Source organism: Panthera leo, chromosome D3 (genome assembly GCF_018350215.1).
Source record: "Panthera leo isolate Ple1 chromosome D3, P.leo_Ple1_pat1.1, whole genome shotgun sequence".
In the NCBI taxonomy this organism is placed as follows: domain Eukaryota; kingdom Metazoa; phylum Chordata; class Mammalia; order Carnivora; family Felidae; genus Panthera; species Panthera leo.
The window spans coordinates 21751248-21773481 of NC_056690.1; the positions used below are offsets into that span (position 1 = coordinate 21751248).

At 54.3% G+C, this 22234-nt stretch overlaps 1 protein-coding gene and 1 long non-coding RNA gene across 5 annotated transcripts in view; one reads left to right on the top strand and one right to left on the bottom strand.

Annotated features, from left to right (window-relative positions):
* Positions 1 to 1998: 1998 nt before the first annotated feature.
* PATZ1 (POZ/BTB and AT hook containing zinc finger 1) lies at positions 1999 to 21127 on the top strand. Of its 4 annotated transcripts, none has more exons than XM_042910091.1 (5): positions 2001 to 4218; positions 5611 to 5674; positions 12032 to 12203; positions 18084 to 18156; positions 19631 to 19757. In XM_042910091.1, exons 1-5 carry the CDS (start codon positions 2948 to 2950, stop codon positions 19662 to 19664), a joined length of 1614 nt encoding a protein of 537 aa, XP_042766025.1. In that variant the 5' UTR covers positions 2001 to 2947; the 3' UTR covers positions 19665 to 19757. The 4 variants fall into 4 exon arrangements, with proteins under 4 accessions (XP_042766026.1, XP_042766025.1, XP_042766023.1 ...); XM_042910089.1 differs by having other exon boundaries at positions 2003 to 4218; positions 18019 to 18156; positions 19631 to 21127; XM_042910090.1 differs by lacking the exon at positions 18084 to 18156 and having other exon boundaries at positions 2004 to 4218; positions 19631 to 21127.
* The window catches only part of LOC122203367, a 35613-nt gene continuing 23846 nt past the window's right edge, over positions 10468 to 22234 (bottom strand). Inside the window, exons 3-5 of the long non-coding RNA XR_006195144.1 lie at positions 21342 to 21426; positions 19922 to 20100; positions 10468 to 10857 (exon numbers count right to left, since the gene is read on the bottom strand). This is a non-coding gene — a long non-coding RNA (uncharacterized LOC122203367). The remainder of the gene's footprint in view (positions 10858 to 19921; positions 20101 to 21341; positions 21427 to 22234) is intronic.

A 22234-nucleotide genomic window follows, 5' to 3' on the forward strand; every position in this document is an offset into this window, starting at 1 on the left:
AGCTCCCTGAACCTCAGGCTTCCTATCTGCAAATGGGGCTGATGCATTTTCTGTTACCTTCACTGCACTGTGGATGAGGGTCCATCCTGAGCTCACTCTGTGAATCCATCTTCACTGGGCAAACCCTCTGGGATGAAGCCAGTCACAGAATGGTCTTCTAAGCAAGGCACTGGAGAGCCAGTTCCTAGATCATGAGGCACTGGTATGGAAAGGGCACACTCAGGTTAACTGGTTGGATCTGTGTGACCTTGGGTGAGTCACTCATTTCCCTGTTTCTTCAGCGGTAGAATGTATCTATCTACATGTAACTTAGAGAGATGACGTGTGTATACCGTAAGCACTCAATAATCAGATCTCTTTCCTCTTTCTTGGTGGCTGCTCCCTGCACACACTTTTGAACACAAATATTGTGGATCCTGGGGTCCGCCCAAGAACTCTGAGCTATGGCTCAGAGAGGATAAAACACTAGCCTGAGGGGACACAACCAGTTTGGGTTTAGAACTTAGATTTCCTAACTCCTGGGACAGGGAACTTTCCTCAAGCCTCCAAGCTTCATGTATTCTCTCCAACAGGCGTTTAGCACCTACTACGCCCTAGGAAGGGCAGAGGTGAGGGAGAAGAGAGACCCACCACAGAATTGCGTGCTGTGTAAACGTGACCTTTTGAATCCTCATCACTTCATGAGACAGGTGCTGCTGTCCCGGTTATACATACTAGGAAACTGACTCTGAAGCTTCAGAGCAGCCAAGTGACACCAGAACACACAACCCGAAAGCCGAGGTCTCGAATTCGAACTCGGGTCTCCCCAAGGCGCCTCGCCTGGAAGCCCCCCAGGGCGCGCGTGGCTCAGCGAAATCGAGGCGCGCGGCAGTGGGAATCCCGAGCGGAGTTGGAAGCCGGGACCGTTCATTTGCATGCTAATACCCAGAATGCTTTTCCCCTCACACCGCTTCTCTTAATGGAAGCGCTCAGTTTGGAACCGTGGAAAGTTTGGAACACATACTTTGCTCCCTCTTTGCAACTGTGGGAACTTCCCTCCCGCACACACGGTGCCTGCAGCTCCGAACTCCAAGCACCGCTGCCCGGCGGCGGTCGCCAGCGCTTCCCGGGCAGGCGAACCTCCGTATCCAACCCGCGCACGGCAGCATCCCCGGGCCCGCCGGGGACAAAGCGCCCTGTCTTGCCGGCGGGGCCCGTGGCTTGAGCGCTCGTCGACTCTCTGGGCTGCGGGCGCTGGGGATGCTATCGGCCCAAGGAGGCTTTACAGCGCTCCCCGGACCCTCCAGTAACCCCAGTTCCCTGGGGGGTGCCGGGGTGCGCGGAGCCCCCTGCTCCTGTCCACCGCCCTTGACTCTATGTTGTCGCTTCCCTGAGCTAGTGACTTCCCGCTCCCAGGGGCACAAAGCTCGGCGTGTGGTGTTTGGGGGAAAGGCTGGACGATGGCCTCATCTCCCCAGCTCTCCCAGGCACGCAGCCCCTTGGGTTCGGTCAGTGAGCGGGGTGCAGAAGCAGCTCCGGAGGTTCGGCCTGCCCCCAGCCAGGACCCCGGGCCCTCTCTGGGGTCGGGAGCAGGGAGGCGGTCGCCGGCGACTTCTGGGGTTTCGCTCATCAAAGTGGGGCTCCGAAGGGTAACCGACGCCCGCTCCATTTACGGGTGCACACCACAGGCTGGGGGGCCCCCGATCTGCACCCCTCGGTCCCTCACCCCCTCCCTCCCGTCCGCTCGCCGCCACTCTCGGCGGGGAGGGAGGGACAGTGGGAGCTGGTTTGCTGGCTTGGCGCTTCGTTTGCATTGGTCCGGGGGGGCTGAGACTGCAGCCCCCGGCCCCGCGGGCGGGGTGGGGAGGCGGGGGCCGGACGGGGGCTCAGTCTGCGCCAGCATTGGCGGAGCTGGGGAATGGGGAGGGGGGGCAGGAAGCGGGGGGAGCGGAGCTGCGGGGGGGGGGTGTATAAATAGGGAAGGGGGGACGTGCATCCTCGGCTGGGTGAGGGGGGGGCGCTCGGCACAAAGAAAGTGGAAAGTTTTCAGCGCAGGGCGGCCCGGGCCAGAGATCCGGGTGCGCACGTGCAGGGCCGGGGGCGCCGGGGGCCCCCCACGCCGAGCTCGCCGTTTCTTTTTTTTTTCCTCCCTGCAAGCGAGAGGGGGGGGTGTTGTTGGTATCGCCCCCTCCTTCTCCTCCCCCCAGGGGTGAAAGTGCAAGAGGAAGTGCAGCCGCTGCCATCTTTCCTCCGCTCCGAACACACGGAGGCCGGGGCCGCAGCGCCGCCGCTCCGCCGCCGCCTTCGCCCGGCCCGGGGAAGGGCCCATCCTGACGCCGCCGCCGCCTGCTCGCTCCAGCGTTCGCCGTTGCTACCGCCCGCCAGGCTCCGGGACCAAGCCCGCGCTGCCGCCCCTGTGCGCGCCCCGCCGCCGCCGCCTTCGCCTTTTGTTTCCTCCGCTCCGGCGCCCCCGCCCCGGCTCGCGCTTTGCAGGGGACGCAGCGCGCGCCCCCAGCGGGCCCGGGAAAAGCCGCGGCGCGCGCGCGCACGCCTGCGCGGCAGACCCCTCCGCCTCCTCCCCGCGCGCGCGCGCCCATTTTGGCTGCGCGCCGGCGCCGCCTGGCGGGCGGGAGGGGAGGTGGCAGGCGCGTTGGCAGGAGGGGCGCACCTCTTTGCTCGCGTACCCCCCCGGAGGTAGACCAAGAAGGGAGGCGGGCGGGCGGAGAGGAGAGAGGAGCGCGCAATCGGTGGGGGCAGCTATGTGGGAGGTGGTGCGGCCTGCCGTCTAGACAGTACGATCCGGGCAGGGGGCGTGTGTGCTCGGGGCACCTGCGAGACTACAGAGCCCGGGGCCGGCACGTGTGGGGAGTGTAGATAACGTCGACTGCGCCCCGTTTCTTACTGCCTAGGGGAAGGGAGGGGGGCGGGCAAGTGCCGCGGCCGGGTTTGTGGGGAGGGGGCGGCGGCCATGGAGCGGGTGAACGATGCTTCCTGCGGCCCATCGGGCTGCTACACCTACCAGGTGAGCAGGCACAGCACGGAGATGCTGCACAACCTCAACCAGCAGCGCAAAAACGGCGGGCGCTTCTGCGACGTGCTCCTGCGGGTGGGCGACGAGAGCTTCCCAGCGCACCGCGCCGTGCTGGCCGCCTGCAGCGAGTACTTTGAGTCGGTGTTCAGCGCCCAGTTGGGCGACGGCGGAGCTGCAGACGGGGGTCCCGCTGACGTGGGGGGCGCAGCGGCGGCTCCAGGCGGCGGGGCTGGGGGCAGCCGGGAGCTGGAGATGCACACCATCAGCTCCAAGGTGTTTGGGGACATCCTGGACTTCGCCTACACTTCCCGCATCGTGGTTCGCCTGGAGAGCTTCCCCGAGCTCATGACGGCTGCCAAGTTCCTACTGATGAGGTCGGTCATTGAGATCTGCCAGGAAGTCATCAAACAGTCTAATGTGCAGATCCTGGTGCCCCCTGCCCGGGCAGACATCATGCTCTTTCGGCCCCCTGGGACCTCGGACTTGGGCTTCCCTTTGGACATGACCAATGGGGCAGCCTTGGCAGCCAACAGCAATGGCATCGCAGGTAGCATGCAGCCCGAGGAGGAGGCAGCCCGGGCTGCTGGTGCAGCCATTGCCAGCCAAGCCTCTCTGCCTGTGTTACCTGGGGTGGACCGCTTGCCCATGGTGGCTGGACCCCTGTCCCCCCAACTGCTGACTTCCCCATTCCCCAATGTGGCATCCAGTGCCCCTCCCCTGACTGGCAAGCGAGGCCGGGGCCGCCCAAGGAAGGCCAACTTGCTGGACTCAATGTTTGGGTCCCCAGGGGGCCTGAGGGAGGCAGGCATCCTTCCATGTGGCCTGTGTGGGAAGGTGTTCACTGATGCCAACCGGCTCCGGCAGCATGAGGCCCAGCATGGTGTCACCAGCCTCCAGCTGGGCTATATCGACCTTCCTCCTCCGAGGCTGGGTGAGAATGGGCTACCCATCTCTGAGGACCCCGATGGCCCCCGAAAGAGGAGCCGGACCAGGAAGCAGGTGGCATGTGAGATCTGCGGCAAGATCTTCCGAGACGTGTACCATCTCAATCGGCACAAGCTTTCCCACTCTGGGGAGAAGCCCTATTCCTGTCCAGTGTGTGGGCTGCGGTTCAAGAGAAAAGATCGTATGTCCTACCATGTGCGGTCCCACGATGGGTCGGTGGGCAAGCCCTACATCTGCCAGAGCTGTGGGAAAGGCTTCTCCAGGTGAGGAATAGCGTCCCTCCTCATGATCTGCCCTGTTTCTGGCTCATGGGATAGTTTCTTGCTAAGATCAGGGGGTGTGGGATTGGTGGGAGTCACTTGACCCTCTAGGGCCACATCAGGTTTGGAGACAGCAGAGAGTATTTTAATGGCCCTAGTTTTGTGGTCGGGAGCTGCTTTCTCTTCCCTCAGGGAAGTTCTCTGGCACTAGGCGTGCCCTACTGTCTGTCTTCCTTTGGGCCTTGTGGGAAGGGGCTGGATTCCTCTGGCCACAGCCACTGGGCCTCACCATTCTTCTCCCCAGGCTCCCTTTGTGTTTCCGGCACCAGGCGTGGGGCCCCCTCTGGGGGCGGGAGGCTTTTCCTCCACCGACTTTCCCTGCTTGAATGGCTGCCCAGGGAGGGGCTGAAACAAGTGCATCTGGGACTCTTATGCTCCCTGCCACCAAATCCCTCCCCCAACAGAGCACTAGCGATCCTGGATGGGCACACTCAAGCTTCACCCTTCTCAGCCTCCTGGGATCATGGGGCACAGAGTTCTGCACCCAGAGTCTCCTAGCACCAAAATCTTTGATCTCCTCTGATCTGGTAGCTCCAGAGCCTAACTGAACCCACAGATCATCTTTATGTTTTCAGGACAGAGAGGAGGGGTCAAGATGTCCTTTTAGATTCACTTTTTAGTTAGCCTGATAGGAAACTAAGGACTTGTCTGGGAGCAGAGGGCTATTTTGTTTTTCATCTTAAGAGAATATTCAGAATAAAAGGCCGGTTTTAACTTGCCTGGATACTTAGGACTTGTGTCTGTGTGAACCTACAGAAGGAGAACTCCCTTGGAGGGGCCCCAACCAGAAACCAGTCTTACCGGTCAGGCAGCCCCTGCCCACCTGCTCCAGCGGGCATCTGGTTTACCAGCCCAGCTGGGGACTTAAAGCTCTATCCCTTGGCCTCTGGGGACTGAATTCCATCCGGGTGGCATTCATTGGCTGTCCTGGTGGGAGAGGCTGGGGGAGGGGAATACTGAGTTTCTAAGGGGCTTTAGTCTGGACAATGAATCACACATACCCCCTCCCAGAAAGGCCTCAGTAAGGCAGCCTTGTCCTATTCTAAAGCCACGTCCTCGGGTCTTCGAAATCATTTGAGCTTCTGGTGGTGGGGGGGTGTGGGGGGGTAGGCAAGGTCAGAGACACTCACTTCCCTTCCCCCTTTAGAGAAAACCGGGGCAGAGAGGCCCTGGGCCTGTGGAGCTGGGTGGTGACTTTGTCTTTGTCACGCTAGGATGGGGAAGAGAGAGTCCTCTCCAACGGGGTGTGTGCAGGGGGCGGGGGGGTCTGGCCAAGTTTGTAGCCCTGTCTTTTGAGGTCTTGTTTTAAAGTCTCGTCTTGGTTCTCTTTTCCAGGCCTGATCACTTGAATGGACATATCAAGCAGGTGCACACTTCTGAGCGGCCTCACAAGTGTCAGGTAGGGGTCGGGCCAGGGCAGAGATGGGCTGAAAGAGAATGCTGCTGTTTCTCACAGCCCAGCCACAAGCCAGCTGATGTGTATGCTGGGCCGGCTGACTGACCACCACCGCTTTGCACACCTCCCCCTCTGTCCCTCCCCACCCTCCATCTGCTTTCATCCTTTGTTCTTCTCCCTGGCCCCCTCTCCCCCCCCAACTGCTAATATCCCCTCCTTCCTGGTTGCTGGGTCCTGGTTCCCACTCTGCCTCTGTCTTCGCTCTTTTGCTTGGCTTTCCTCTCCTGGTATTTGCCAGCTCCTTGGATGGTGGGTCACATTGTGCAAGTATCATCCTGGGGACACTGGCTCCCCATTGGGCCTGCTTCTGGTTCCCAGCAGTTTGCAGGGGCTACCATGGAGAGGGCAGGGTTTGTAAGGAGCTCCTGGTGATTCAGCTAACAGCTCTTACCCGTTGTCTGCCAGGCACCCTGACCTTCTGGGTCCCCTGAGCTTAGGGCACAAGGGGTGGCAGTAAGAATGACAGCGAAGGAGGATGAGAGTGGATGGTCTCATTCTCTGAGTGCTGGCACCTGTTTAACTCATTCTGAACCACATGTGCCATCAGCTAGGGCTTCTGAGGACTTAGAGAGGAGGGTGGTTTCCTCCTTGTGAGCTCTTTGTGTAGCAGTAGGTAGGGAAGGCTGGGCAAGATTCTTACCCTTGGTTTGTCTGCTTCAACAATATCTGGGGGCCCTGTGTGACCAGAAAATGGAATTTCCTCTCCTGGCCACTGAGCATTCCTGTGTGGATGGAAAATGCCTGTGTCTTCTTGGCTATCTCCCCTCCTATGCCAAGTTCCTGCCGTCTGAGGGGGAGACAGAGTGGTGGGTGCTTGTTTTACAGCCTCTGGTAGGATAACCTGTTTCTCTTATCCTGTTGGTGGCAAGGAGGGAGGGGAGGGTTCAGGGGGACCTGCAGGGAGGAATGGACGTACTGTAGGTAGGGCAGTGAGCCCCCAGGGGCCAGGTGTGGTCGGTGTTCACAGCCAGCCAGGTAGCCTCCCCCAAGGACAAGGACGCAGGGTGGGCATGCTGGGATCCGTCTGTGCCTCGCTGCCTTCTCTCTGTCTCTGATTCTCTAATCACGGAGCACATTCTGACTCTCCCAGGTAGTGTGCTGAGCAGCCTGGCAGAGTAGGAGGAGCCCAGAGGGCAGTGGGGGCGTGCCCGGTGGCCTGGGGGGGTAACCTGCACTCTCTGCCCTTTTTCCAGGTGTGGGTTGGGAGCAGCAGCGGCCTGCCGCCCCTGGAATCTCTTCCTAGCGACCTGCCATCATGGGACTTTGCCCAGCCTGCTTTGTGGAGGTCGTCCCATTCGGTTCCTGACACCGCCTTTTCCCTTTCTCTAAAAAAATCATTCCCAGCCCTTGAAAACCTGGGCCCAGCACACTCCAGCAGCACTCTCTTCTGCCCAGCCCCGCCAGGATATCTGAGGCAGGGCTGGACTGCCTCAGAGGGCAGCCGGGCCTTTACTCAGTGGCCTGTAGGCTAGCCTCGGCCTCCCCAGAGAGGGTTTTCTCTGGAGGGGAACGGGAATGGCGGTTGCTCTGAGACCCCTGCTTTTCAGAGAGCCCAGCACAATGATTCCTGCCCATGATGCCCAGCTCCTCCTTGTGTAACTTGGAGTCTTTCCCAGCTCAGGGACCCCAGGGGTAGTAAGGAGCTCCTTTCTGGATCCCCCTCATAGCCTCCAGGTTTCTTTCTGGGTTCTCTTGCCTTTTTCTCCCCCTTTAACAGATGGCACTGCTGAGTGCCTGCCTGTCCTTGCTGGGGTGATTTTAGAGTCTGGTGCTTTCCCAATAACTAAGTCACTGGTTTAGGTGCTTCCCCTCCCCTACAATGGCCTCCCCTAAGGTGTGGGGTTTCTAGAATGGGGCTTGGCTGCCCCTCTCCCCTACTCTAGGGGTGAATCCCCCTCCAGAGGAGAATGGACCAATTCCAAGTGCGTCAACTCGTGCTGCCCTCTTCCCTTCCCACTCACACAGGTCCTGCTTTCATTTCTGGCTAGTGAGTTAGACTTTTGTGTTTTTGAGGTTTACTAGCAGGTCTGCTCAGGAACTAGACTAACCAGTAGCTTTATATTGGGTCACCCCAGTATATGGCTTTGGGGGCTGAGAAAGCAGATGTAGACACCTCCCCCCTCAGATCCCAGTGGTGTGCCCTTTAGCCCCCGCAGCCTCCGCGGGGATAACAGGAGTGATGATAAAAGTTTTCATTCTAACATTTGAGGCTTTGTGTGTTTTGTCCTTGGTCTCTGTCATAACACTGACATCATTGTCCCTTGGTGTACGTACAAGCCCGCTCCTGCCCTGCCCCTCCAACACACACTCTTACAGACCCGCTGGCCCCACCTCCAGCCCCTTAACCAGAATGCCCCTCATGGTGACCCAGCAGGTGAAGACATGGTGGCTTTCATGCTCTGGGCCGGCCAGCTGCTGTGCCCGGACTTTGTTTAACAGCAGGGGCATCTGTTTTGCGTTGTGTATATTCTGAAAGCGTCAGAGGTGAAGAGATGGGCTCTCTGGGAGTTGGTTCCCTGGGCAAGAGCTGGGCGCGGGGTATACCTCTCCACCTCTCCTGATGCCATAGATGACAAAAGGGGCCAGTTACAGAAACTGATGCCACAGCTTGTGTGAAAAGGCCATTTGAATGTTGGGGCATGAAGCCTCAGGCTTGGCAGTGACACACAAATCTCTCTTAACTGGCTCAGATGCCTCAGGCATTGCTGGCTTAATGGTGCAGTGGGGCTGTGGCATTATCTCCATGTGGAGTTTGGCCTGAAGCTGAGAGACCAGAGCAACTCAAAACCTCTCCCATTGCTTCCAGTGGCCCCACTTCTCAGGGGCAAGTTGGGGTGGTTTGGGCTGGAGGATAGCTCATTAGAGAAGGAATGAATTGAAGTGGGAACAAGGGAGCTGGCACCCCCAAGAAGGGGGCCAGTGAGGACAATGGCACTAGGCCTCCATTTATTGCCCTTAGACTTTTCCAGGGCTATAAAAAAGACTGCTTAAGACCATGCCTCCATCCCTACCCCCAGGCTGCCAGACTTCAAAGGTCACCAAAGGTTGGATGTGCACTAAGTGTCCCTGATACCATTTGGGCCCCATTCCTGAGCTGCTCAACCCCTGGGAAGAAAAGCTTTAGGAATTCTGGGATGGGGAGAAACTGTCGGGGGAGTGAAGGGAGCATGACTAGGACTCACTGTTGAGTGGTGATGACCAGAGGTGGCCCAAGCTCAGGGTGGCTGGGCCAGGACCTGGCAGGTGTGCTCCTAACAATAGGCTGCCTATGCACAGGGCCGTGGGCAAGGTGCGGCCATTCCAAACATCAGTGGTGATCAGAGCATGCTATGCTGGCTCGCTCTTGTCCCATCAGGGACCCTCTGTCTTCTCCCTGTCTCTAGGATGGGAAATGTCTTTCTCCTGAGTGGCCCCAGTATAGAGATTCTAGGTGTCCCTTTCTTTGGGATCTGTCTCCCCTTTGGCCACTCTTTTGTGTCCTGTGCCCAGACTCTTTATGTTGTGTGTTGTCTGAACTTCGGGCAGGCCTAGACTCAGGCTTGTACACTTTGACAATTCCCCCCGAAAACCTTGGAGACTTGAGCCATGAAGGGTCAATTCTGGCACAGAGAAGCCAACAATCACTTCAGCTTGGCTTTGTAATACAGTGAAAGTTTTTGTTGTGTTTGTGCTCCCCCTCCCCCCCCCCCCCCCCCCCCCCCCAGCAGCAGATTTCTATTCCTAATTATGTTTGCTCAGGCCAAAGTTAGCTTTCATTCCTTGAGAGATAATCAATGGAGGAGGGGGGCGGGGAAAATCTACTTGGTCTGGGATTTTAATTTTGCCTAGCTAATCCCTCAAATGGATAATCTACTTGTGGATAATTGAGGTTTGGCTGTCCATTATCTTTAGGTAGCACAGTGTGACAAGCAATGCTTTAAAGGACAGACCCCGAAAGGAGGTTGGCAAGAGAAACAAGGCATCGCTTTCACATCTCTCTAGTGGCGCTTTTCCCAGGGACCGCGGAAGATGGAATTCTGAATGTGTCTTTCACCGCACTTTCTTACACCTGGTCCATCTTTGGTTCCTTTGAGTTCTGAGGCGTAGACCACACTGCCTCTCGTTGCTGGGGAGCCGGTCCTCAAGTCACTGGTTGGCAAAGCTGGCTCTATCCCCAGATAAAAGGCAGGTGCACCCCTCTCTCCTGGGGGTGTTTTTGGCAGCCCCTTCTGGTTTATAGGCTGGTGGGCTGGGTGGAAGATGGAATGTTCCCCCCACTGTCACCTACGATTGGATCATGAGGTCCCTGAGGTGGGGCCCACTTGTGGCCTTGAGACCAAGCACCCATCATGCTTCCTGAGTCACCTGAGTGCTCGAGTTTGTCTGCACAAATTCTGTCACCTCTCCCTTTCAGGGGAGTCCTGGCCACCCCACACACTGCGTTAGAAAATATCAGTACCTTTCACTCTCCAGAAGCTATGGGTGCCAAGTCTGGAAATGGGAGGGGCACAGGCTCAGGGGCTAGTTCCTGTTCCAGCAGTCCTATATCCCCTCAGGGCCTCTGTCTGGCCAGCTGTAAAGTGGGGAAAGGAGGGGTACCTCAGGGAAGCTGGGAAGAAAGGACGGGTAGGGGACTGGCCTGGCAGTGGCAGTGTTTTGACTGCTGTTTTCTCTAGTAGTAGAGTCCTGTGCTTCAGGCAAATCGCTCTCCACACTCAGCTTCCTCATTTGTCAAATGAATAAACTCAAGGCATAAAACAGTTACAGGTGGTATCTCATTAGCATAAGGTGTTCTGTTCAAATGTGTTAACATTTACTTAAAAGCTAATGACCGAGAATGGTAAGGCCTGTCCTGATGTGCACAGACATTTGGGACGGGAGTAGGAACAGAGGTGTCTTTAGCCTCCACGATATCGAATACATTGGTGTCTTCCTTTGATTACACAGTAAGGAGATAAACGTTTGTACCTGAGGTGATGGGGTTCAGACATTTACCTTGAGGTCTCGGGATCTCAGGCTATGCTTCTGTTAAACAGAGACGGCAGGAGCAGCTCCACTCTAGAGAGTTAATGGGGTGGCGGGTCTTCAGTGGGTTAATTGTCACTCTGTAATGCACTTAAAGGTGAATGTTGCTTTCTCTTGGGGTTCTAAAATAGTAAACACACACACACAGAAAAGGAGTCAGACTTGACATGAACCTCTAAAACATCTCCATGGAACCAAAACAGCTTGAAAGTCACCAGACTATAACTCTCCCAAGGACTTCCCTTACATTCTGTGACCTCCAAGGCTGGGGTAACTGGGTGAGCCCCATATGAGGAAGGGCTCTTGGTGGGGGGAGGTCAGGGACTGAGACTGAGTCAGACCCTCGGGTACAGGAAATGCCTGGGGACCTGGGGCTGCCTCCCAGGATGCTGGTGCTGACCGTCAGCTTCTGGGTCATCCGCTCAGGTTCTTGCTAGGAGTTGGTGCTCACATCACAGCTTTCTATGGCCATCCTCCCTTGGAGGGTGATAACATGGCCTGCTTTGGAGGGCTGCTGTAAGGCTGGATTGCAGGAGATCAGTGTCTTGGAAAGGCTAATCGTGGTGCCTGCCTGGCACAGAATGCATGCTCTATCAATGTGGGGTGGTATCATTCTTGTCATTACCAGCTTTTCCCCAGCTTCATGTCCCACAAATGCTTCTGAATCATGCAGCCTTCCTTCTCTCTGCTCAATTCTCACATTAGCAGAATCGACTATCATTTTATGGGCTGCTTTCTCAATACAAGCCCGCAAGAGTATTATAAGGAGTAATCTCTGTGCTTTGTCCTGCCTTTCCTTTCCATTTCCCCATGGCCAAGACTAATGTCATGTTTGAATAAAGTGGATAAATTGAATTCTTTGCATAAAGCAAGTAGAGAAAACTCAGGATGGAGAACAGGAAGACTGGTCTGTTCACATGCCAGTTTACTGCTGTAAATTCACTTATAGTCAGTGCAACTAAAGTCAGTTCTTCATGTTTAAGAATGAACAAATGCCTCATCTTTCTTTATTCTGTAAAGGAGTGTGGAACTTAATGTACCAGGCTCTGGACATGTTGTGGTAGCCATCTGGAACCAATAATTCCAACTCAGGTGTCTCATGAGGAGGCATCATGGAAAATAAGAGCAGCTTACTTGCCATTCTGGGGAGAAAGCATGAGCCACATGTAAAGCTCTCTTTATTACAGGGAGTCTATGTGTTGGCCAGAAACAGTTTTTGTTTCCTGGTGTGCTTGGTGGGAAGTCAGGAATGTGATGCTAGTTTTCACCTCATCTCGTTTTCCTTTCTGCCCTCAGACCTGCAATGCTTCTTTTGCCACTCGAGACCGTCTGCGCTCCCACCTGGCTTGTCATGAAGACAAGGTGCCTTGTCAGGTGTGTGGGAAGTACTTGCGGGCAGCGTACATGGCAGACCACCTGAAGAAGCACAGTGAGGGGCCCAGCAACTTCTGCAGTATTTGTAATCGAGGTAATCTCCCTGCTGTTTCCTCATTTCCAGGGGATGGGCCTGAGCTTGTGTGGGAGGCCAGGGGTGTCCTGATCACCTTGCCTCAGACTCCACTCCTTGCACGGCTGGCCCTCCCTTCCCACTGAACGATAAACACCTTCGTTGCCCAGGCGGCTATTTGCCACCTCTTCCTTCCCAGACTTGGGGTGCTTGGGATAGGAGTTCCCAGGAGATCAGCAAGTGGGAACGGAAGGAGAGAGTACTGTTTCCAAGTCTGGGCTCATAACACATGTGCTGGGCAGATGGCAGGATGGATACATTTCGTAGACACCACTGAACTACTGAGGTTGGTGGGAGAGTCATTAAGCCCCAAGAAGTGGGGGAAAAAGAGGGTCCTGCTTGAGAGCTTTGACTGGCTGATTTCACTGGCATGTGAAATTCAGCAACCAAGGAAGGAGGTTGAGTCTGGAGATGGACAAGGGGCAGAAAGTTTCTAACACAAATGGTCAGGAAAGAGCCCAAACCCAGGTGACTGTGGCCTGGATGAGACAGGAACATAGACGGTGCTCTGAGCAGGACAGTGTGCTTGAGGCCGAGGTGGGCCTAGGTGGAGTCTGGTTCTGTGGCCCCAGTGTTGTGTTGGATGAAGTCTGGCCTGCCCCTGAGCTTCTGCCAGGGCTTGTTGGTGGTTGGAGGGCTAAGATTTGTGTCATGCAAGCACAGTGTCAGTGGAGGAGGCTTGCGCCGTATCTGTGCCGAAGGTTGGGGCAGCCGTCTGTGGTGGGCATGAAGATGCTTCTGCACGGTGTGCTTGCTTTGGCCAGGTGGGGACCTTGCTGGGAAGTCCTTTCTCCTGGGACTCTCTTGTCCCAATGCCTCTGGAAGTCTTGGGTATGGCTTAGTGGATTGAGCACTGAACTGGAGTTGGACTGAGGGTTTAGTCCACGCCCCTCCTACCTTGCCCTACTCTGTGACTTTGAGCTCTCCCTTCCCCTTTCTGAGCCTGTTTTTTCATCACTTAAATGGGGTTAAGAACACCCTGCCTTGCCTACCTCGTAGGGTTGTTGTGATGATCCCAGGAGACAAGGTAGGTGAAAGATCTCTGAACTCCCCACAAGGACCTGCATCCTTGGGAGGTCCCATCCTTGCGCTTTGTAACAGTGTTAGGAAAGACACAGCTCACTGACACTCTGGTTTGGACCAGGCACCCCTGCAGTCCTTGGCTGGAATCTTCGGGTGCTTCTGCTATCTCCATATGCCCTGAGGTCGTTGGTGGAGGGAGACTGCTGAGTAGCTGGGTGTTCTTGGTGCCCTGGAGCTGGGTCCCTCCCTGGGATTGCACACCTGGGGTTTGCCTTGAAGGCCACTGGATATAGATGTTTGTACCACCAGGAAATCTGCTGTGAAAGTGGGGAGGTGGAAATAAAAGTTGCTTAAGCGTCTGTCCTACTTTCTGACACGTCATTTGAACCCTTTCTGGCAGGAGCTTCCCCTGGGGGGTGGGCAATGGGGTTGTGCGTGCAGGGAGTTATCAGGCTGTGGCTGACCATCTTAACTGTGGCTGCCCCAGCTCTAGAAAAAGCTGGTTTCTTATCTTGCTTCATCCTAACCTGGCTTTCTGACAGAATTCCCCTGTCCCCCGACCGGCTCCTTACAAATAACTAAACCTGCAACATGCCGTCAGCAGGCGTTTGGTCAAGTTTTCAAGCCTGAGGTTCTCCATCTGAGAACTGAGGTCAGAGACCAGAGGCTGGAAAACAGTGAGAGCAGAGAAGGATGTTAACGATGAAACTCAGAGCCTAGCTCAGATTGCCGAGTCGGGCAAGAACTGAACGGGAGACCCAGGGCCATGGCCCCTGGGGGCCCAGCTCAGGAGGAAAGAAGAGCTGAGAGCAGCAGGGAACAGCAGGGAAAGTCGACCCAGTTAGGAGACAGCTGATGTGGCAAAGCCAACAACTGGTGTACATCAGGACTTGGGCAGCAGCCACAGACCACGTGACTGGACTGGGGGAGCTGGAAGAGTCAAAGCAGAGCCCACCTTTGCTCAGAAAAGCCAAGACTAGATCTGGATCATAGGCTAAACAGCTCTGGGTCTCAGAGTCAGAATGGGAAGCCCCATCCCTCCAACAAGACGAAGAGGACTCTGGTCCCACCCTCCTACGCATACAGGAGGAAGAGAAAACAATTTTGGTCTTTATAAGAAGTGAAGGAGCGGGATTCTATCTCAAGACTCATTCATTGGCAGAAATAGAAGGAGACGACTCCTGAGGAAATAAAAAGAAAAAGGAAGAGGAACGTAGTTTGTCCAGGAAGAGGATAAGGATACCAAAGACATCGAGACCTGGAATCAGAATGCAGAAAACTCTGGGTCATTCTTCTCCCTGCCCACCACCAAGGCTGTGATATAGGAAGAGGAGCACAAATAAATGAATGTGCTTATGTCCACAAGGGTTCAAGCAAAGGCTGATGTCAGCCAGATGGTCAGATGGTCGAGGTTGGATCAGGTACCCTCTGACACCCTTCAATCTCAGGCAGTCAACTTAACTACCTATAGATCCTCCGGTCTTTGCCACACAAATGACTCTTGCCCATGAAGAATGAGAAAGAAGGGAGGCAGGCAACCTGGCTGCTCTAGCCCCACATTTGAGATAGATGACATTGTCTTTGTCCTAGAGACATACCAGGATGTGGGTCATACCATCTGTAGAGGAAGATTATTTGCAGTGGAAGGAGTTTTGATGCTAGAAAAAGCTTGTTTCTTCATTTTCAAATTGAGGAAATGAGTTGAGCTGAATAGTGGGAAGGAGAGAAGGACCTGGTAGATTCACCATGATTTTCTTCCTTTTAAAAAGTTTCTGTAGCAAGGTCTTTGTATATATGCACACGTACTGGTATGAGAAAGAGAGATAGCTTATTGGAAACCTGCCTTTGACAGAGACAGCATTTGAACTCCAACATCATTGCTTAAAGGGGAGGAAGCCTTCTCCCCAGTCAGAGGTGAGCACGCAAGTTGTCACCGGTGCCAGTAATGGACACAGCCAGCCTGCCATTCCCCTGGACTGAGCTGATACAAACCTACTTAGTGCCTCCCTCCAGCACAGCTCTGTTGGGCATGGTCCCAGCAGGGTTTGGACAAGAAGAAAGCAGTCCCTGACCCCTCTGTGTAAGTGGAATTTGTGAAAGGAGATTGCTTCTGGAGTGCAAATTGCAGCGCACCAAGCAAGAAAATGCCGTGGAGGAGCAGCAGTCTTTGGCTGTGAACTCTTCATCTCTGGAGTGCGGGGGAGGCTAGCTTGTTGGTTGTAGTGAAGTTACATGTGTGTGTGCTCACTGTCTTGACATCATTCTGGTGCCTGGATCAAACTGCCTCTCTGGTTCTTGGTTAATCAGTGGTGAATGGGCAGGTGAGTTCCGAATTCCCAGTAAATGTTTCTGGCTTCAAAGATGTGTTCTCCGAAACTCAGCTTCCGTTTTATCCCAACACTTGGCTGCTGAGTTGCTCTGTGTTTAAATTCTGGGCTTTAAATGGCAGCTGTGGATCCACTCCTACTACCCTGCCATGTGGTTTTGCTATAGATAGTACAGTCTGCAGCTGGGGTAAAGTTAAGAGGACCTAGCCATGTGTTTCTCAGACTGTTTTTCAGGAAAACACAGCAGATTTTCATTGAGCATTTGCTGTGTTCCCCTGGTGTAGTTCTTTCCACAAGGAGTAAATATAATAATTCCCAGTGCTCCTTTCCTCCTTTCCCGTCCCCTTTAATCTCAGTGGACCTGCTCTGCTATACCATGGAGAGGGCTTCACACCACTTCCGAGGCTCCACAGGAATTAAAAATCAAAAACGAAACAAATCCCTTCTAAAATGGAGTTGTGATGTTCTTGGAAAGGCCTGATATCTTATGCTGGTTGCCAGGGGCCACAGTACCAATCCCAGGGGGCAGGGCTAAGGTCCTCTTTCCTGTTAGCCTTGTCTACTCATTCCTGACTGCAGCCTCCCTCATAAGAATGTTTATATGGGACCCTCTTAAGCCAGTCTGTCCCCCGTGGTTGGCCCCAGGCAGACTACTTGGTCACAGCACAGGATAACTTGGCTCTACTAGGCAGGGCAGGACTCCAGAAACTGGACCAGGGGTCTATAGAGTAGCTGTATCAGGAAAGAAAGGAAAAGTCACTCAGTGCCCCTTTCCTCCGAAACCACCAACTGCTACTGTCAGGGGAGTGTGTGTTAAAGATTTTCACAGGTCAGCTCCTGTCTACTGGCTGCTTCCATTCTAACCCACCAATATGGCGGAAATACATAAGGGCAAATGGTGATAAATGAAACCTAACACCGAAATCCAAGGGATGTTTCTGCGGCCAGGGCCTACTAAAGAGTCTTCTCAGTGGTTAAGTACCACACGGTAGCACGTGGTCCTGGGGTTGGAGCCCAGGCTCTGCCATCTAGTAGCTGTACATGTGACCACAAGTCACTTAACCTTACCAACCCTCTTGTTTTTTCATCTATGAAATAGGTATATTCATAATTCCCAGCTCATAGGGTGACTGGTGGAATTCTATAGAATAAAGCATGCAACGTGCTGGGCCCTGGCACACCATTATCACTTGCTAAAAGTGAACCTAATAAACTGTTCCAGCAGCATTTGAAAGGCCATGCCAAATCAGACTTGTGCAGACATTACACAGTACCCTGCAGCCTCTGACATGTTCAGAGTGGATCCCACTGTTATCCTATAACTGTAATTTTAAAGGGGAATAAAAGCACTTGAGAATGTGTCAACCAGATCTGGAGTAGATTAAAGGGCACTAGACACCAGGTGGACCTTATGCTAAAATGCTTCGGTTCCTGCTGAAAGCACGTCCTGATCCTTGACCACTGTGGAGTTTGATGACACAACTTCCTGCAAAACCCAAGTCAATTTCCTTTGACTGGCCCACCTGGTTTCATGTCCTCAGACTTGTGGCTGGTGTGGAAGTTGGCCCAAGAAATACACTTCCCAGCGTGAGCTATCGTATGGCTCGAACTGACCAGAACATCTGGGTTGGGCTGCTGCAGTTTTCAAGATGGCTGGATTGCCCCTCCTCCAAAATGAAAGCAAAGATTATCTCTTTTTCTTCCTTAAGTGAACCTGATGGATGCTCCAAACCCAAACCAAAAAGATGACCATGAATAAGAGCTGACTGAGCCTCTTTAACGTAACTTGCTATTTTTGTTGTTCCTCAGAAGGTCTGAAGAATTACTAAATCCAGTTATTTGGAAAGTGAGAAAGTTAGCAAAATAGAACATGTCCTGCTAGATAGAAGGAAGGGGACTCCTGGAGGCATTCCTTTGGGATTTCATCTTGCCTCCATCTGGTTTGTTGTGCAGTTTGCCTTTACAAGTGTTAAGCAGGCGTTCTGCTGGCTGGAGTCCTGTGGCTGCCATTGAGCCTCATTGCTTTTCTGACTACATTTCTAGCCAGGGTCTCTGCAGCTGACCTGGGGCTGTGGGACATCTTCTCCAACCGCTCATTACTGAGGCACCAAGCAAGCCGAGGGGCATTTGGCCTCTGGCCCTGGCAGGAGCAGGATCTCAGGCCATCCCTCCAGGCAGCCAGCCTGGGTCCTACACCTCAGCCTTGCAGAGTGGGCTCTGCAGAGAAGCCGATTCGAGGACAGTGCCACCCGTCCTGAGCCAGGTGGCTCCTGTGGTTGCAACCGTTTTTGAACCAACAAGGGGGCCCCTTCTAGGTGCAGCTGACCTGGGAATGCTAGCCAAAGCGGCCAGAGGAGAGGCGTGGGGGAAGCAGAGAGGTACCTCTGTGCTGGCCGCGGGATCTCATCTCCTTTTGTCTTGTTTAGGTTTCTCCTCTGCCTCCTACTTAAAGGTCCATGTTAAAACCCACCACGGTGTTCCCCTTCCCCAGGTCTCCAGGCACCAGGAGCCCATCCCGAATGGGGGAGCAGCGTTCCACTGCGCCAGGACCTATGGCAACAAAGGCAAGCGACCCCTTGCTCTGCACTTTGCTTCTCTGCGCAGACTGTGTTGTGGGGGCGCTGGGCCGGGCGTGGGGAGGCGGGAAGGCTGCCGGCTTGCTGGCCGCCTCAAGGAGGCTCTGAGATCTGAGTGGCAGTGGCCTCCAGGACAAAAGTCACAAGTGGGTATCTCACTCCAGGGCAGTGAGTGAGGCTTTTAGGGCACTGCCAAGATCCAGCCCCCGCCTCCTCTTCCCCAGCCTTCCTCCCTTGCTCCTGGCTAGCCCCCACTGTCTGGAGCCCTGCAGGGATGCCCCGGGCCCAAGGCTGGAAGCAAGTCCTGCATGATGAGTCACTCTGGGCCTGTCCATTGCCTGTGGCCCTTTAAGGATGGTGTGGAGCTGCGACTGAATGCTTTCTTTTTCTTTGACCCTGTGGGCAAGGGGGAGCCAAGGGCTGGCTTCCTCCTTGATAGGGGTGACTGGTTGCTGTGAGTGGCCCTTTCTGGCGGGCCTCTGGCTGCGTTTGTGAAATGCATGGCGATAAATGAGATATGTGACTGCCTCTGACTTGGAGTTGGTCTGCAGAGAGCTCCCTAAGGCCCACCTTCACGTGTTGATTCAGGTTGTTCTGTGGTATTTCTAGTTGTTGCCTTGGGGATGATGCCAGGGGCTTGGCAGACGGCAGAGATGGCAGAGATGGCATGCTCCACGCTCCCATCACAGACCTCCCTTCCCGGCATGGCTCTCTGAACCCAGGCAGGAAGCTTCTGATTGGTGGACTGCAGTGTGGGCAGGGCAAGGCAGAGCAATGAGGATTGTCTTGAGGCCCAGCTTGTCCTGAGCCCTGTGTGGGGACAGTCAGCTGACCGAGTTGTTCAAAGTTACTTTTTAATCTCTATGCTTTGGCCGCTGGGCCCTGGATGGGTTTTGGCAGAAGGAAGGCAATAAGGGCAGGGCTTGTGTTTGCAGCATTGGGAAAAGGATTGGCTTCTGTCTCAGCCATCAGTGGGGTCTGCCGGGTTGAGGACCTCACGGCTTTGGTTCTGCCTTGCTAGGGTGCAGCTAGTCTGGTGTGGAGGTGAGGCCATTGATATACCTGTTCAGCATCATCAGAACAGCCATCTTACCCCCAGGGGCAGCCAGCAAAGTGCCTAGGAACTGGGGGTCTTTGAGTTGTTCTGGGTGGAAGCAGTGGAGGCCCCTTCTCCGTACCCTCTTCCTTGAAGCAGGCTGAGATGGTGGTGAGCGATACACGTGCACCTGCATGAAGAGTCCGCGGCGAGGGAGGCTGGCAGCCCCAGGGCCCTGCTGTCTCACGCCCATAGGCACACCAGGCTCCCAGACTGACCAGCTGAACCTCCGTGGGTTCTGCCAGGGCAGTGGCTGGCCATCCGCTGCCTTCCACAGGCCTATGAGCTGGCCTTTCCCGACCCCTCCAGGAGGGGGCATCTCCAAAGCCTGGCCTCATCTCTCCTGTGTGTTTTGTTTTCTCCTAGAAGGCCAGAAATGCTCACATCAGGATCCGATTGAGAGCTCTGACTCCTACGGTGACCTCTCGGACGCCAGTGACCTGAAGACGCCTGAGAAACAGAGCACCAATGGCTCCTTCTCCTGCGACATGGCAGTCCCCAAAAACAAAATGGAGTCTGACGGAGAGAAGAAGTACCCCTGCCCTGAATGCGGGAGCTTCTTCCGCTCCAAGTCCTACTTGAACAAACACATCCAGAAGGTGCATGTCCGGGCGCTTGGGGGCCCCCTGGGGGACCTGGGCCCTGCCCTCGGCTCACCTTTTTCTCCCCAGCAGAACATGTCTCTCCTCGAGTCCTTTGGGTTTCAGATTGTTCAGTCAGCGTTTGCATCATCTTTAGTAGATCCCGAGGTTGACCAGCAGCCCATGGGGCCTGAGGGGAAGTGAGGCAGATGCTGTGTCCCCACGGAAATGGCCACCGGGGACCGCTGAGAAATGCTGTGAATGCGGAGGGAAGTAATGTCTTTGGGTTCTGTAGCTGAGAGATTTTTATTCGTTTTTAACTCCCCCTTCCCCCCACCCTGTCACCCCACCCTCTCCCTCTCCACCACCCATCCCTTCAGTGGTCTTTAGAAATAGATTCTCATCTGATACTCTGCAGAAATATCTGCAAGACCTGGTATGGGACAAGGGCAGAAAACACTACATAGGCCTCCAAGGCCACACCAGTCCCGGTTTCTCTAATGGGTGGAAGCTGGAATTCCTGGTGCTCAATTCTTAGTGATCCCAATCCCAAACCCACACGTGACGGCATTCAGGGAACTCAGTGATTTGGGTCCCCTCCCCCTTCTCATATCCCTTAAGAGAAACCACATCAGGGTCTCCACCCACTTACACAGTGCTGATGCCCAACTATTTTCAAGAAAGCTGGAAGCCTACAGCATCCCATGGACCATGGGGTGAGTGCCCTCTGAGAGCCCCTGAGCTTGACCCTTGACTTGGAGGGCCTCAGACCTTTCTGAGCCCTACCTAGAGGCTAGCATTTCGCTACTAGGACAAGCTGGGCTATTGAGGACACCCCCACCCCAAATTCCAGTTCTTATGTGATTTTAACCATTCAACTTGCTGTTGGGTTTTAATTCTCTAATTATTATTATTATTGTTATTTTTTAGGACCAGTTGTAGTGAATTGCTACTGAAAGCTATCCCAGGTGATACAGAGCTCTTTGTAAACCGCAGTCACACGTTAGGGTTAGTATTAAACTTTGTTTAGATGTACCATAATTAACTTGGCTAGTTGATTGTTTGAAGTCTATGGAAGAAATAGTTTTATGCAAAATTTTAAAAATGCCAGTCTGGTCAGGGAAGTAGCGGGTTTCAGTGTTGTTGGTAGCCGGGAAGGCAGGAGAGCTGGCAGGTGGGGACATTGTTGTGTACCTCGGCTGTGTCACGTGTGAGCAGGCCCAGGGTGACCTGGTGCTGTGAATTGATCTGATCAGACTGTATTAAAAACGTTAGTACGTTACTCTGCCTGCTCCCCTGAGTCCAGTTTTTCAGCTAAGGGTGGGGGTGGGGGTCTTTGGGATGCAAAGGGTGGGCACCTGGGGGAGAGGTGGGATCTCAGGAGACCTCTCTGCCTCCTCATTGCACCAGCTGCAGCTGCACTGGGATTGATAGGTGGATGTTCCCATTGAGGGCTCTGCTGCCGGCATTCACCCATTTGTTCAACAGATACTCACTCCTTGTTGTCTGTACTGCTGTGTGCCAGGCCCAGCCTCAGACCCTGGGGGCATGGTGGTGAGCAGGACACCCTTGTGGAACTTACTGGGAAAGAGACAGTTAACAAATAAGCAGAGCTAACCATGAGTTCAGGTAACAAGACGTCCAGGGAGAAAAACTGGGCAAGGTAGGGATAGTAACAGTGGGAGGGTAGGTAGGTTGGTCCAGGATGGTGAGGGCCTGGGGGTGGAGCTCTGGGAGAGAAGACCTGGAGTTAAAGGGGACCCAACATAATGACTAGCTAGGACCTAAGAAGGGACATGGGCAGGGAGAGGGTTCTCATGGCCAAAGGGCTCTAAGAAGTTCAGCAACATGAAACACCCCCCAACCCTATGTTACCTACAGGGTTAGGTAAAAGGTGTTGCACCCTTTGTGGTGAATGTATCAAGACAAGGGGGAGGGGCACCGGGGTGGCTCAGTCAGTTAAGCATGGACTCTTGGTTTTGGCTCAGGTCATGATCTCGCAATTTGTGGGTTCGAGCCCCACATCGGGCTCTGTGCTGACAGTGTGGAGCCTGCTTGGAATTCTCTCTCTCTCTGTCTCTCTCTCTCTCTCTGACCCTCCCCTGTTTGTGTTCTCTCTCACAAAATAAATAAATTAATTTAAAAAAAAAGAAGGGGGAAAGACAACAGCAAACAAGAGGCAAGAAGTGAGCAGAGTGAAGAATTAATGGGAGCAAGAATTTTAGTGAGAGGGTATGGCAGATTTAAATCAGCCTGGGCATCTTGAGAAACCTCGAGAAAGAGGGAAACCCCTAAACTAAAAGAAACAGCATTTAACCTCCAAACAAGTAGAAAAAAAATGATAAAGGAGAGAAAAATAAACATAGACCAGGAGGAATAAACAAAGCAC